General features: G+C 41.5%; 2 protein-coding genes across 3 annotated transcripts in view; one reads left to right on the forward strand and one right to left on the reverse strand.

Moving 5' to 3' along the window:
• Positions 1-1,726: 1,726 nt before the first annotated feature.
• Positions 1,727-7,611, reverse strand: RPL18A (ribosomal protein L18a). Of its 2 annotated transcripts, none has more exons than XM_083365667.1 (5): positions 7,523-7,611; positions 6,752-6,931; positions 5,670-5,799; positions 3,284-3,393; positions 1,727-1,872 (listed from the first exon to the last, which is right to left on the reverse strand). In XM_083365667.1, the coding sequence occupies exons 1-5, from the start codon at positions 7,538-7,540 to the stop codon at positions 1,780-1,782; spliced, it is 531 nt and encodes a 176-aa protein (XP_083221793.1). In that variant the 5' UTR covers positions 7,541-7,611; the 3' UTR covers positions 1,727-1,779. The 2 variants fall into 2 exon arrangements, with proteins under 2 accessions (XP_083221793.1, XP_083221794.1); XM_083365668.1 differs by having other exon boundaries at positions 7,452-7,539.
• A 300-nt stretch (positions 7,612-7,911) lies between these two features.
• The window catches only part of XPOT (exportin for tRNA), a 52,878-nt gene continuing 45,980 nt past the window's right edge, over positions 7,912-14,809 (forward strand). The window contains exons 1-2 of the mRNA XM_083365577.1: positions 7,912-7,988; positions 13,352-13,418. The gene's annotated coding sequence lies outside the window, so the exon portion shown is untranslated. The remainder of the gene's footprint in view (positions 7,989-13,351; positions 13,419-14,809) is intronic.

Genomic DNA, 14,809 nt, shown 5'->3' on the forward strand with positions numbered 1-14,809 from the left:
TGAGAGCTTCGGACCAACAGGAGCAATAATCACGTGATTATTATCACCTGAAGCCATAACAGGCCTAAGCCCAACCCCTTCCCCTTCAGGAGCCATTCCGGAGAGGCGGTTTTGAAAGGCTCAGCCCCACGTGACTTATTGGGGACGGGAAGGGCGTGACAACAGGGTGGCGGTGAAAGCAACTCAGATTCGGTTATTGGTTAGGCGGCAAAACTTCTTCCGTATGTAACTGATTAAAGTCTTATCCATTTCAGACAGTAGCAAGAGCCTGCGAGGGAGTGCTAATCAACTAATTAATAAAGTCACAGAGCTGAGCTTAATTTGGGGTTAGCACAGGGATCTTCAAACCTGGCCCTTTTATGACTTCAACTCCCAGAATTCCTCAGCCAGCGTGCCTGGCTGAGGAATTGTGGGAGTTGAAGTCCATAAGTCATAAAAGGGCCAAGTTTGAAGACCCCTGGGTTAGCACTTCTTAGGAAAACGCTGAAAGACTACTCAGCAAAGCGCCTTAAAATCAAACAGTTTTAAGTACTTAACAAGCTTTATCCTGCTGAGCAGCTTTTTTCAGCGTTTTCCTAATAGATGCTAACCCAAATTAACTTCACCTCCATGATCTTAATTGGTAACAGAGGAGAGGACATTGTTAAAGTTCTAGTGACCTTAGATGCAAAGTATTAAGTTTGGAGTGGTTAGAATGCAGATTCTTGAGGTTGACTCAGCCTTCCATCCTTCCAAGATCCATAAAATAAGAACCCAGATTGTTGGGGGCAATATGCTGACTCTGTAAAGTTGTATATAACTGTAAATGCTAGTGCTATTCAATTTGGATGATTATGCACATTTTTTTGTAAATTCTAGACATCAGGACATAAAAAGCCAGTATATTTCCAGAACAAGTAGGACTGAAATAAAACACCTGAAAGAAAAGTGACATCAATAGTTTTCCTCTGGGGCTTTAACTGATCTGCTTTCAGTGTGTAAATGTGCTGTTTTCAGATTACAAAGAATTGCAATGCTGCAATGAAGAGCACATTACATGATCTCTGATGTACTTTCCCAAGTCATGATTTCTGTATTGAGGCACATTTAATTCTAAATGAGGTACTATTTTTGAGAAAATGTATTTTTCAACTGAACATTAGTTTTCTGCATCTTTAGTTAGCATATTGCCAGATAGAAATTAATTTTAGCTTTTCATAAAGTTGAAATTGCCTAAGAAAATAAACATGTCCTGTGAACATTTATGAAAGATCTAAAGATCTTAGCACCTCAGCCTTCTGCATAATTAGGGTATAGAGCTGGGACCAGAATACACTACATTCCAAATGATGTATCAGAAGATTGAAATTTTGATGCATTTTATTTGCAAAATTCAGAACCACCTCTACTTGATCCTGTCCACTTGTCCTATCATGTATGTCTTGAGAATATTGCTATGGATTTTGTCAGTGTCATCTGGCATATGCCAGGAAGACAGCCTTTTGTGTTATGGCAAATATAATTCCCTGAAATTCAGTTTGGCCCTGAACCTGTTAGCCTTTGCAAGGATGGATTGGAGTCAGAGCCTGTAAAGCTGTTGTGTTGATATTTGTCTTGGTTGCTAGTTAAGTGCTCATTGTTGGTTTTAACTGATGTTAAATGTTTAAAACTGATGCCATTCAGAATCATACTGAGATGGAGAAGTCGTATAAATAAGAGTAGAATAAATATGCTTTAAAACACAATCAAATGTCCAAAACAACTTTATTGATACATGGAACATATCAATCAAGCCTACATTTAGAAGAATGTATTTGGTCTCTTGGTAGTGAAGCGTGGCTTATGCTGACAGCGTAACACTCTGTGTGGCAGAGGGAATTTAATTTTAGAATCCTGTAGAGAGAGATTAAATTTCATTAGAAGCCCAAATAAAATATCATCAGTTTGGGTATTATTCAGAAAAAATTTAAAATGACACTGTCTAATGAAAGCACATATATTTCTAATGTTACCATGTTTCCCCGAAAATAAAACCCACCCTCCAAAATAAGCCCTAGCCTGATTTTTTGGGGTGGGCCTAATATAAGCCCTATCCCAAAAATAAGCCCGGGGGAGGATGGGCATGGCCATCTCAAGACGCAGCGAATGTGTGAGGGGTGATGGTGTATAGCCGCAGCCGCAACCCCCTTGCCACAGCACAGGTTAAGTCCAAACGCCGAGGGAGAGGGGAGACAGCCAATCCGGACATACTGTGCCTGGCTCATGGGAAACTTGTGTGGCAGCAGGCGGAGGGGTGGGTGGGAAGGCAGGCGATCCTGATGCGCCACACAGCTACCTGCCTCAGTGTGGCTGTGGGCAAGCCAAGAGACGATGGGATGGAGTGGGCGGTACGTCAGGATCGCCTGCCTCCCCCCATGCCTCTGCCTGCTGCTGCACAAGCCTCCCACGAGTCAGGCAGACACACAGCACATCCAGATCACCTCCCTCCCTCGTGCCTCTGCCTGGCTCCGCCACACACTTTTCACCTAGAATACTTGCAAATGGGGCACTTTGAAACAGACTAAATCACTCTATTTCAAAGTGGCCCATTTGCAAGTAGACAAAGCTTTCAGTCGCCATCCAGGTGAAATATGCATCTGTCCTGGGAAGTCACTGCGGCCGCTGGCAAGCAGATGGTGGGAGTGGGTAGGCAGAAAATAAAATATCTCCTGAAAATAAGGCCTAATGAGTCTTTTGGTAAAAAAAAAAAAAGTAAGACCCGGTCTTATTTTCGGTAGCATGGAGTGATGATTTAATCAGTGTAAAATGAAGGCTGGACTTCTTAAGAACACAATAATTATCAATTTTTTTTTTAAAAGAACAAGCCAAGTGACTATATACTTTTTAAAGCAAGTGTAATGCTTAACAGTAAGAAACTGGATCATTTTGGAAAGTTTTTTTTAAAAAAAGAAATATTAGAACTCCATGGCATATTAGCATTTTTAGTATTGAGTATTTGTTTGTTAGCTTAATATCTCATTTTCTTTAGAAGATCAAATTGGTGAATAAAGCATTCTTCTTCAGCTTTTTCCCAATGAATTTGCAGTAATTTGAGCTGAAATTTGAGGTAATTTGAGCTGTGACTCAATTGTTCTGTAGTTACCTGAACAGTCTGTGACTCCAATTTTAATATATATGTATTCAATCAATCAATCTTCTTAAAGTCATTGACCACAGTTATAAAGTTTAATAGAAAGTACAGGGTTCAGAGAAAAATTTCCAAATTATGTAGTTTGAGTATACACATAAAATTTGCTTTACTTACATGGAACTGCTTGACAGCAGGTCTGCGGCATTTGCTAGCAGCAATCTCTTCAACCTTCATGATCTGAATAGAATGAGCACGGGCTCTATGACGTGCTCCCATATCACGATCTGCAATTCATCAGTTGAATTATACATTTTAGCAAAAGAATTAGCTTTGATTAAATACTTATACCAATCTCCATATAAGAACAGTATTTGTTGTAGAATCTTCAATTTCACTTTCAAAAACATTTCAGCTCTTGAAAGGCGACAAGGTACATTTAATATCTGCACACATGACAAGAACATGTTATTATAAACAATGCTCTTTGGGTTTGCATGCAATTAAAAATTTCAAAACCAGTAGTGATTTATGGCTCTGCCATATAAGCTGAGCAAGTTGAATTAGAGGAGAATCAACAGATTCTAGAAATGAAAAATGTAATAGCTACATTCAATCATTTGTATACAAGAATATAAGAATGTATAGAATCTTTTTTAATGAAGTAATGTATGGTATGTTATTTATACTTTTAAAATCAGGAGGACTTAAATTTCAGGTTGACTGGAAGCTAAATATGCAATAAACATTTATCTAGGAATTAAATTTATTGAATTTACTTGGAAAGTCTTAAAAGGCTTATGTTGTGATATAATCCCTGATACACCTACCTTAAGATAACCAGTTTATTTTTACAAACTTTATAACATTTTGTAAAAAATATGTCATGAATGTATTATATTTAAATTAAATAACCATTTAATTGTTACTGTATAAAAGACTATACACTATTAGAAAGAAACCTATCAAAAACTGTAATGGGGGGAAAATGGGGCAAGTGGAGCTAAACAAACTTAGGAATTTTTTTTTAAAAATGACCCAAAATAAAACTAAATACAGAGAAATCAAACTAATGAAATTGTATAACTTCTTTCAATTTTAACATTATTTTTTAAGCAATAAATTAAACCTAGACCGCAAATGACATTATCCATTCTTGCCTCTCTTTGTGGACAAAGGCAGACAGCTGACAAATTTTTGGTAAAACAAATTTTAACGTCTGGAGCACATGTAATCTTCCATGAATTACATATATCACTTTTTCTGCAGCAAATCCAACATCAACCTATCCAAACTTCCTCACAGATTAAAAAATTCCCAATTTTAAGGATATTTGACAAAAAGCTGACATCTGTTCAAGAATGTTGTTCAACATTAATATAAAACTGAGAAGGAAAATTGGACATGTTTTTCATGTTTCTTCAAATTTATTACATATTCAGCATAGAAAGGGAACCTTTTTAAAGCATCCTCTGACTAATTCAACTAGCCCTCTCAAAGGGTTTTTCTGAACTGAATGGATATTTAGGATATTAGAAGCATATCTAATATTAAAGCCTGAAGCTGGTGATTGAGCAATACAGCATAAATCCAAGTCTCTATACCAAATTTCTGTGAAGATCTGACCTGGAAAGTTAATACAACCCAGGTGGCTAGAAAGGCCCAATAGAGGCTTCTCTTTCTTAGGGTCTTGCGGAAGAACAGGGTAGAACGGCTTATGACCCTCTTTTACCGGTCTACTATAGAGAGCGTCCTCTCATATGGTATTGTGGTTTGGTATGCTGCTCTGACAGCCGCGGACAGGAAAGTATTACAGAGGGTAGTGAGCACAGCACAAGACATTGTGGGCTGTCCCGACACCACTGGATGACATCACCAGGGCTCATTGCCTTGGAAGAGTGAGGAAAATTCTCAGGGATGACTCACACACTGGACGGTATCTCTTTACTCTCCTACCATTGGGTAGGAGATACAGGAGTATAGCCAGCCGTACCAACAGGCTGAAAAACAGCTTTTATCTGTGGGCTGTTAGGCTTTTGAATGGGATATAATCTCTGTGAACTTATGCAGAATTGACTTGGGAGGCCGGTGTGTGGTGTAGTTGGTTCACATGGTGTGGTAGGATGGAGGGTTTGTTGTCACTGTGTGTTGGGGGGAGGGAGCACAGGGGGAGGCTCAGCTAATCTCAATGTACACATGTTGTACTTTGACAATAAAGGTTTATTAGTATTTATTATTAGTATTAGTGACAATAGCATGGGAAAGTGACAATGGCAACCAACCCACTTCCGAAAATCTTTCCAGGAAAACTGCTGAGACTTGTCCAGGCAGTTGCCAGAAGTCAGAACTGATTTAAAGGCACCCAAAGCACCTCCCCCTATTGTTTACTATCTCCTCAGTAAAATGACAGAATAATACATTAGCTACTTATTTACAAGACAGTCAAACTAGTAGAAACATTAGGTAAAACCAACACTGAGGAATACCAATTCTGCAACACTTATTTTTCTTTATGATAGTGATATCTTAAGATGATCTAGTACTCCAAGAGGCCTCTACTTACAGCACTGTGTTACAGCTCCAGCAGTTGTTAAATCCCTGTACTCCCTGTACATATTATGAGTTCCACTACGAGAATCATAGCGCAGCCAGATACCAAAATTTTTCACCTTCAGAGGAGACTTCTCAAAAACCTAATAGTATAGAAATACCCATGTTAGAACACCAGAAAACAAATCAATGTTGTTTTAATTAGCATCCCAAGTAAACAATGAATGAATTAGAATGAATATCCTAAAGCTGTAATCCAATTTCCATAGAATACATTAGATTTTCTCTGGATCAGAATAGACAGGGTAAAATGCAATACAATACCCAAGATTACATGAATCTAATTCTGTAACAAACTAAAATCTTTAAGCAGAAGTCAGTAGCATTTTACTATGATTCCCTGCCCTCCCACACACAAAAGTGCTTTGAATCCAGCACACACAAGATTGATCCATTTATTATTTCACCTGTTTCATGGTCTGCTATTGAGGACAGATTTAACTCTGTAAACATATTCACTGATCTATGGAAGGCCTCCTCAGATTAATTCTTTATCAGCATAGGAACACATTAAATCAAACCGTAGCTCTCTGAAGAAGCCAGGACTAGTTTGCTTCTCTAGCATTCTATCCAAAGTAGTGATCAACTACATGCCTCCACATGCTGGACATAAAACTGATGGACATTCAAAGTAAGGTAAGAACTATTTTACTTTGCAATAAAAAGTTAGCAATGGATTGTGCAAAGTTTAACTTCCTTCTGCCTCTCTCTGCAAAATTCATTGAGAGAAAATAAAGAGGGGCATTCTTGAAAAAAAATATTTCCATGCTGTTTCTAATTTTAAAAGTATTTTATAACTTCTACCCCATCTCCAGGGCACAGAAACAACTATTTTTTATCTTCCAATAAAACGGGTCATTCATTCCATCAACTGTCATGAAATGAAATAGTAATCTAAACATTTTACAAGACATGGTCACCAGTAATGGAAATTTTAATCCAAACAATATAGGTACTTATAAATATTAGGGATAAGAAGTATTAGAAAATAAATGTTTTCAATATTTCAATCTATTCCACTTCCTATTGAAATACCTGTCCACAGTATACAATTTCTCCAGAAGATTTTTTCATCTTCTTCAGCTGTGAGACAAAATACCAGAAACGGGACTTTGCAACAACATGGTTAGGAGCAAAGATTCGCATCCGATACAGAGGTGGGGTTGGACATTTGGGAGTAGGAAGGCATCTCCCAACAACTTTGTACTCCCTCAGCTAAAAGAAAAAAAGATAAATATTAATAAAAATCCATTCTAGTTTTAGAGTCAAACTTGATCAAGCGATGCATTTGCTATAAAAAAGGTGTTATCTGCTTTACTAAATCAAACTAAGTTCACATCTCCCTAATGCTCTGTAAATTCAGCTAAAAATATAAAAAGTGCTTATACAGAGGTAGAATACCTACTGTCTATTTGAAACTTCCTCGAGTTCAATCTTAGAAACCGATACGAGGATTACAGAGAAAAGGACCTAAGAATGACATGAGTAGGATGGCTACAATTGCATTTTCTTCCCAACTAAATCTCGCTGTACTACACTGCATCCTAGGTCCGGGAAAGATGTTGCGAGTTGAATCCGCCGATTTGAGCAGCCGACCCGAGCCCACGCTACAGGAACTGGCGCGGAGAGGCGGCCATATTGAGTGCTCACTCGTGGCAGAGAAAAAGACGGCTGCAAGAAGATTCCCGAACGGAGATTCCTTCCCCGCCTTTCTACCATTCTTTGCCTCGCTCACATTCCTTCAGCCACGCAGCAGCAGAGGTCTCCCCGCGCGGACCCCAGGAAGGCCACAAGCGCAGCTCTCACCGTGCCCGACGCCCTCATGATCTCGCCTCTCTCACGGCGGCCCAGAAAAGGAAGTTTCGCAGGCGCAGCAGGTGCACGTGATCACTGCCGACGCAATGTACCGCCTTGCCTACGAGCGGCTACCGACCATTGGATTTAAGGAGCACGTTCTTATTGGATATAGGAAATGTCTATCTTTAAAAGCCTGGTTTCTACCCGTTCAAGTGCCGTTTTAGATAGTGACTTAAAACCTTTAGTTCAGGGGTCGGCAACCTTGGCTCTTTTATGACTCGCGGACTTCAACTCCCAGAATTCCTGAGCCAGCTATGCTGGCTCAGGAATTCTGGGAGTTGAAGTCCGCGAGTCATAAAAGAGCCAAGGTTGCCGACCCCTGCTTTAGTTCGTCTGTAATTGATTTGGGCTGGCGTGTTTTTTCCCCTCATGGTTAATGAAACGCGTTGGTGACTCCTGATAACCAACAATGCTGGTATTTGTTTTTGCTGATTTCTTTGCTGTTTGCTATATTGTTGTTTAAACCAGGGCTTTTCAACCTTATCATAGATTGTACCACTTTTAGGACATGACAATATTTGAATACCACCAATGCATAGCGAGGTGTCAAAAACTTGATGACTAAAAAAAATGGGGGGTGGATTTTGGGTTTTACTGATTAGATTCATTTGTTGTTATAGAAATGGCTAGTTTATAATATTATGGAAAACTAAAAAGATAAGGTTCAATGTTAATGCTTCCTTCTACTGCAACAGAGGAAATCTTTTTCTCTTTTCCCACTTTTTCCTCCCCACTGTGTCCTACTATTTGCTTTTATATTTTTGTATTTTATTTTATAATCTAGTAAAATATTACAAACTGTAGGAAAAAAGTAAAAAAGTACCAGTTTTAATTTCTCTGGTGGCTGTTCCTTTGCTGAATCATTTTCCCTTTGCACTGACAAATGTATGATGAATTTATCCATGTTTATTAATATGCACTGCTACCAGCTAGCTCAGGGGCCTTCAAACTTGGCACTTTTAAGACTTGTGGACTTCAACTCCCAGAATTCCTCAGCCATCATGGCTGGATGAGGAATTCTGGGAGTTAAAGTTGCTAAGTTTGTAGACCCCTCAGCTAGCTGGTTAGCCCTCCTTCCACAGTGTAGTAAGAATTCACCCCCCCCCCATCCCTTCCCTGTACCCTTAAAGACAGAGGAATCAAGTGCAAAGTAAGAAAGGCTCACAAAATAAACACATAAACTCAGTTTTTTTTCCTTTAAGCTGCCTCAGACGTGTCACAATGTTGCAATTCCAGACTGAAAGGCTCTAGCAATTGCAAAAAGCTTTAGCTTTAAAGTTAAACCTGTTTACCTTCAAAGAAAACTTTCTAAAAGCCATAGACCAGGGGTGTCAAGGAAGCTGCACCCACCCCATTGCCAGCAATGGTGAAAAGGCTCCGATATGTTGGGCAACGTCACGTGACATCGCAAATTTGACATGACTGCCATTGACTCAAGAGGGTAAAACTGATTACATTTGTTTAAAGGGATTAAACCTACGGAACTCAACACTTTAGAGACTGATTGCTAGTCTAAAATACAGACTAAAACATTCCAATAACCAAAGCACACAAAGGAGCCTCTGAATTACAAAACACTGTAAAAACTAGAAAAAATTATGGTAACATAATCAAGCTGCCAGCTGATCCAGAACTAAATAAACCCACCTCCTTTCCAACATGGCGCCTTTTCATTTCATCAGCTCTGTTTGCATTCTCCTAGCTGGAGAAAACGAACCAGGGGACCTTTTCTTCCAGCAACAGCTGCTGCTTCTTCTCTGTCCCTGTTTCCTCTCTGCCTGCTGACCTCTCCTTCTCTTTCCCTGTTGTCTTTTTCCCCCCCTTTCCGCCCAAACCACCTCATTTTATAGCCTCTCCCCTCCTCCCCCACTTTTTCTTCAGTTCACTTCCAGCTCTGCACTGCTTCTGGAAGCGCCAATCATCTGGAGCCTATCATCTGGAACCCTGCTGGCTCCTGGGGCTTCTGCCCAGCCCAGACAGTCCTGCAGCTGTAGCTGCCTCTCCCTCAGGGTTGGGTTGCTTTGGCTCATTCCCCTTCCCTGCTACACTTGGCTAGCAGTTGCGTACCACCTGCCATGTGGCAAAATACCACAGGTGGTACGCGTACCACTGGTTGAAAAGCCCTGATCTAAAAAGTCAGCACCCACCCACCCTCCTAAAGAAGAAAATATTTTGGGAGATATTAAAAAAGGTAGAATGTTATATTTTCCCAAAGAAACAATGAAGGAAAATCTTAGAGGAGGCAGGAACAGCCCACGTTCCCCTGGGCAGAAACTAAGCAGGCCAGTTTTTAGAAATACAGATTTGGGGCCACCTATTCATAAACAAAATGCCTTCAGCCACAACCCCAGAGAAGGTTTGAGCTGATGGGATTAGAAAAACAAAGGCTTCAAGGACAGGAACATGACCTTTAGGACATAATAGGATTAACCCACCACCATTACACTACCAAAAGGGCGCATTGAAGCTCAGGGGAAAGTACTCCAACAGGAACAGGCATTTCAAATACAAAGTCCAAGAAGGTACCGTGTTTCCCCAAAAGTATGACACTCTTACTTTCTTTTGGGCTCTGAAGTAAGCAGAGTGTTTTACTTTCAGGGAGGGCTTAATTTTTGTTGGTACCTGCACCAGTAGGCTGCGAGTGCGTGGGAGTGGGGCAGGACCTGTGCATGGGGTAGAGAAGCAACGCGGCAATGCTAGCATGGTGATGGACCAATTACTTCTCTCCCCCTGCCAGACACCTGCCGAAGCCACACAGGGTAAGGTTGCTGCGCCTGTCCCCGCCCAGATGCCCTTGCCTCCCCCAAGCATTTTTTTTATTAACCTGCTTTTCAGCTGCATTCCGTTTCTCCGTTCGCTTCTCAGCCTTCACTGCATGTTTGTAGGACTACTGGTTAAAAAAAAAGTTCCATCAGACTTTCTAACTTCTCGCAAGATCTCAAGAAGTTAGAAAGTAATAATAATAAGTTGGAAGGGACCTTGGAGGTCATCTAGTCCAACCCCCTGCTCAGGCAGGAAACCCTATACCATTTCAGACAAATGGCTGGCCAGTCTCTTCTTAAAAACTTCCAGTGTTGGAGCATTCACCACTCCTGGAGGCAGGTTGTTCCACTGGTTAATTGTTCTAACTGTCAGGAAGTTTCTCCTTAGTTCTAGGTTGCTTCTCTCCTTGACCAGTTTCCATCCGTTGCTTCTTGTCCTGCTTTCAGGTGCTTTGGAGAATAGCTTGACTCCCTCTTCTTTGTGGCAGCCCCTGAGATATTGGAACACTGCTATCATGTCACCCCTCACCCTTCTCTTCATTAAACTACACATACCCAATTCCAGCAACCGTTCCCTATATGTTTTAGCCTCCAGACCCCTAATCATCTTTGTTGGTCTTCTCTGTACCCTTTCTAGAGTCTCGACATCTTTTTTACATCGTGGTGACCAAAACTGGATGCAGTATTCCAGGTGTGGCCTTACCAAAGCATTGTAAAGTGGTATTAGTACTTCACTTGATCTTGATTCTATCCCTCTGTTAATGCAGCCTAGCACTGTGTTGGCTTTTTTGGCAGCTGCAGCACACTGCTGGCTCATATTGAAGTGATTGTCTACTAAGACTCCGAGATCCCTCTCACAGTTACTACTATTGAGCAAGGTACCACCTATACTATACCTATGTATTTGATTTTTCCTGCCTAAATGTAGAACCTTACTTTTTTCACCATTGAATTTCATTTTGTTAGATAGTGCCCAGTGTTCGAGTCTGTCCAGATCCTTCTGTATCTTAAGCCTATCTTCTGGAGTATTGGCTATCAGAGAATGTCGATTGGTGGCCCCCAGGGGGAGATCCTTCTCTGTGGGCGCTCCGGAGCTGTGGAATCAGCTACCGGTAGAGCTCCGGATGGCGCCCGATCTTCGCTCCTTTCGTCGCGATCTTAAGACATTTCTGTTTGTACAAGCTGGCCTAGCCTGATGGGGATTGCTGGGGTTGTTTTATCTTTGGTCTTTTAATTTTTCTTGGGGTTTTTAGCACTGTATTTCCATTGTTTTTAACTAGGGCAATTGTTTAATCTTTTTTTAATGTTTGTATTTGCTATTTTATTCTGCCCTGTGAACCGCCCTGAGTCCTCAGGGAGAAGGGCGGTATATAAATGTTATTAAATTAAAAATTAAATTAAATTAAATTATTCCTGCCAGCTTAGTGTCGTCTGCAAATTTGATGAGTTCCCCATCTATCCCCTCATCCAAATCATTAATGAAGATATTGAAGAGCACTGGGCCCACAACAGAGTCCTGGGGCACCCCACTACACACTTCCTTCCATGTAGATGCGGTTCCATTGAGGACCACACGCTGAGTACGGCCTGTCAGCCAGCTACGAATCCATCTGGTGGTAATGCTATTTAACCCACATTTTTCTATCTTATCAAGTAGTAGGTTGTGACCTACTTGATCAAATGCCTTACTGAAGTCCAAGTAAATTATATCTACAGCATTCCTCTGGTCCACTAGTTTTGTCACTTGGTCAAAGAATGTAATAAGATTTGTCTGGCATGATCTGTTTGTGACAAACCGATGTTGAAATTTAGTGATGACTTTGTTTGCATCAAGGTGTTCGCTGATTTGTTGTTTTATTATCTTTTCCAGAATCTTCCCAGGTATTGAGGTCAGGCTGATAGGTCTGTAGTTTCCTGGATCTATTTTTTTTCCCTTTTTTGAAGATGGGAACTACATCAGCTCTCTTCCAGTCCTCTGGTAGTTCCCCAGTGCTCCAGGATCTTTGAAAAATATAGTTCAGTAGTTCTTTAGATCACGTCTGCCAGTTCCTTGAGAACCTTGGGGTGTAATCCATCTGGTCCTGGTGATTTGAACTCGTCTAGGCTGGACAGGTGCTCACTTACCATTTTCTTGCCTATCTTAACTTGCGTTTCTATTCTGTTTTTTATGGCACTGGTTTGGGTAGGTTGGACTGTTTTTTCCCTTTGTGTAAAGACAGATGCAAAAAACGAATTAAATAGTTCTGCTTTCTCCCTATTGCTTGTCACCTTCTTGCCACTTTCCCCCACTAATGGACCAATCATTTCCTTAACTTTTTTCTTGCTTTTTATATGTTGAAAGAAGCATTTTTTGTTATTTTTGACTGTGGTCGCAAGCCTTAGTTCATTTTGAGCCTTAGCTTTCCTCAGTTCATCTTTGCAGGCACGGGCTATTTCCTGATATTCTGACTTAGTTATGTGCCCCTCTTTCCAATTCTTATACTTGTCCTTTTTATCTTTCAATTTATCAGAGAGTTCTTTATGCAGCCATGCTGGTTTCTTTTGAGAGCTGTTATTTTTCTTCTTTGTTGGTATTGTACTAGACTGGGCCTTTATTATCTCACTTTTCAAAATTTCCCAAATTTCTTGAGTTGTTTTCCCCTTTAGGATTCTCATCCATGGAATTCTTCCCATGGTCTCTCTAAGTTTATTGAAATTAGCTCTTTTAAAATCCAAGACTCTAGTTTGGCTGTGTTCTATTGCTTGTGCCTCCAGAATGTTTAATTCCAATATTGCATGATCACTTCCCCCCAAGGTTCCTGTGGCTTCGACACCTTCTATCATTTCATCTCTGTTTGTGAGAATTAAATCCAATATGGCTAATCCCCTAGTTCCCTTCTCTACTTTTTGGGAGAGAAAGTTGTCTGCTAGGTTTGTCAGGAATCTGTTTGATCTTCCACTTGGTGCAGAGTTTGTCTCCCAGTTGATATCAGGGTAATTAAAGTCCCCCATTACTGAGGGAACTTTTTTTTTACAGATAATACCAGAAACACGCGGTGAAGGCTGAGAAGCAAACGGAGAAACAGAATGAAGCTGAAACGCAGGCTAGTAAAAAAATGCTTGGGGGAGGCAAGGTCATCTGGGCGGGGGTGGGCGTGGCAACTTTACCCTGCATGGTGGCAGGAGGGTGGGGCGTGTGCCCTTCCTGTGCCAGGCCAGCCACTGCAGCCCCGGGGCAGCCATGCTGGGCAGTCGTGGGCAGGGCATTGAGGTGGGGCTGGCAGGCTGACGAAAGCAGAAGGTGGTGTGCCAAAGGCTCAGGGAGGGAGGGTGCTGAAGTGGGGGGTTGGGCCATTGGAAAGAGCAACACAATGGAAAGTGGCCTTGGAACTAGTGGAGGAGGTAAAGAAAGAAATCCTCGCTCCTCCCAGAAATTGCCTTTCTTTCCTTACCTGACTCCCAGTCCCATGTTGTTTCTCCTTCGCGATCCGCCACTGCCAACGTGTGCAGGGAAACAAAGTTTTTTTTGGGGGGGAAATGTCAATTCCAAGGCGGCAATACACAAAGTGGCAAACAGCCACGTCACGCTGAAACCGGCCATTTGCTGCCTTCTGCCCAATGCCACTGCCATGAGGCTGTGGAACAAGCTGGGTGGCGGTAAGAAACCAGTATACTGGTTCCTTACTTCTGCCCGACATGTTTTGTGGCCTCATGACAGTGGCATTGGGTGCAACGTGCGAGGCGGCAAATGGCCACAGCCAGCAACAGCTACATCGTGCCAAAATCGGCCATTTGCCGCCTCGTGTATCGTGCCCAATGCCGCTGCCATGAGGCCGCGGAACAAGCTGGGCAGAGGTAAGGAACGGGTATACTGGATCCCCCCTCCTCATTGGCTTTGCCTCGTCACAGAGGCCATCCATGCAGGCCCTTAAGCTTACTTTGGGGGGAGGGCTAATTTTAGGCCCGTTTCCCAAAAATCAGCTGGGGCTTACTTTCAGGGGTGGGTTTACTTTTGGGGAACACGGTATAAATGCCACCTATCCCAACTCCATTTTGACTCCATTTTGTCAGCCACCCCAGAAACATGCTGTGTCACTGAAGTTTCTGGCAACTAAATAAACAAGAACCTTTCTTAAGTAGCCTCCATTTTATTTCCAGCATCTTAGCCTCCATTTTATTTATTCCCAGCTTGGACTGGACCTGATGATTTATTCAGTAAGGCATTTGACAAAGTAGACCACAACCTGTTGCTTAGTAAGCTAGAAAAAGGTGGGATATAGATAACATTGCCACCAGATGGATCTGTAGCTGGCTGACAAACCATACTCAGTGAGTAGTCCTCAATGGTACTATATGCACATGGAGAGAAGTAAGCAGTGGGGTGCCACAAGGCTCTGTCTTAGGCTCAGTACTCTTCAATATCTTCATCAATGACTTAGATGAGGGAATAGAAGAGGGGAACTCATCAGATTTGCAGATGACACTAAACTGGCAG

Source organism: Vipera ursinii (assembly GCF_947247035.1).
Source record: "Vipera ursinii genome assembly, chromosome: 6".
Taxonomy (NCBI): domain Eukaryota; kingdom Metazoa; phylum Chordata; class Lepidosauria; order Squamata; family Viperidae; genus Vipera; species Vipera ursinii.

What these genes read in the sequence shown, in the direction of transcription:
- RPL18A (XM_083365667.1), bottom strand. An exon ending in AAATTGTATACTGTGGACAG is followed by an intron (nt 5,800 to 6,751) that starts GTATTTCAATAG and finishes CTATACTATTAG; the next exon opens with GTTTTTGAGAAGTCTCCTCT. An exon ending in TGGAGCTGTAACACAGTGCT is followed by an intron (nt 3,394 to 5,669) that starts GTAAGTAGAGGC and finishes GATGAATTGCAG; the next exon opens with ATCGTGATATGGGAGCACGT.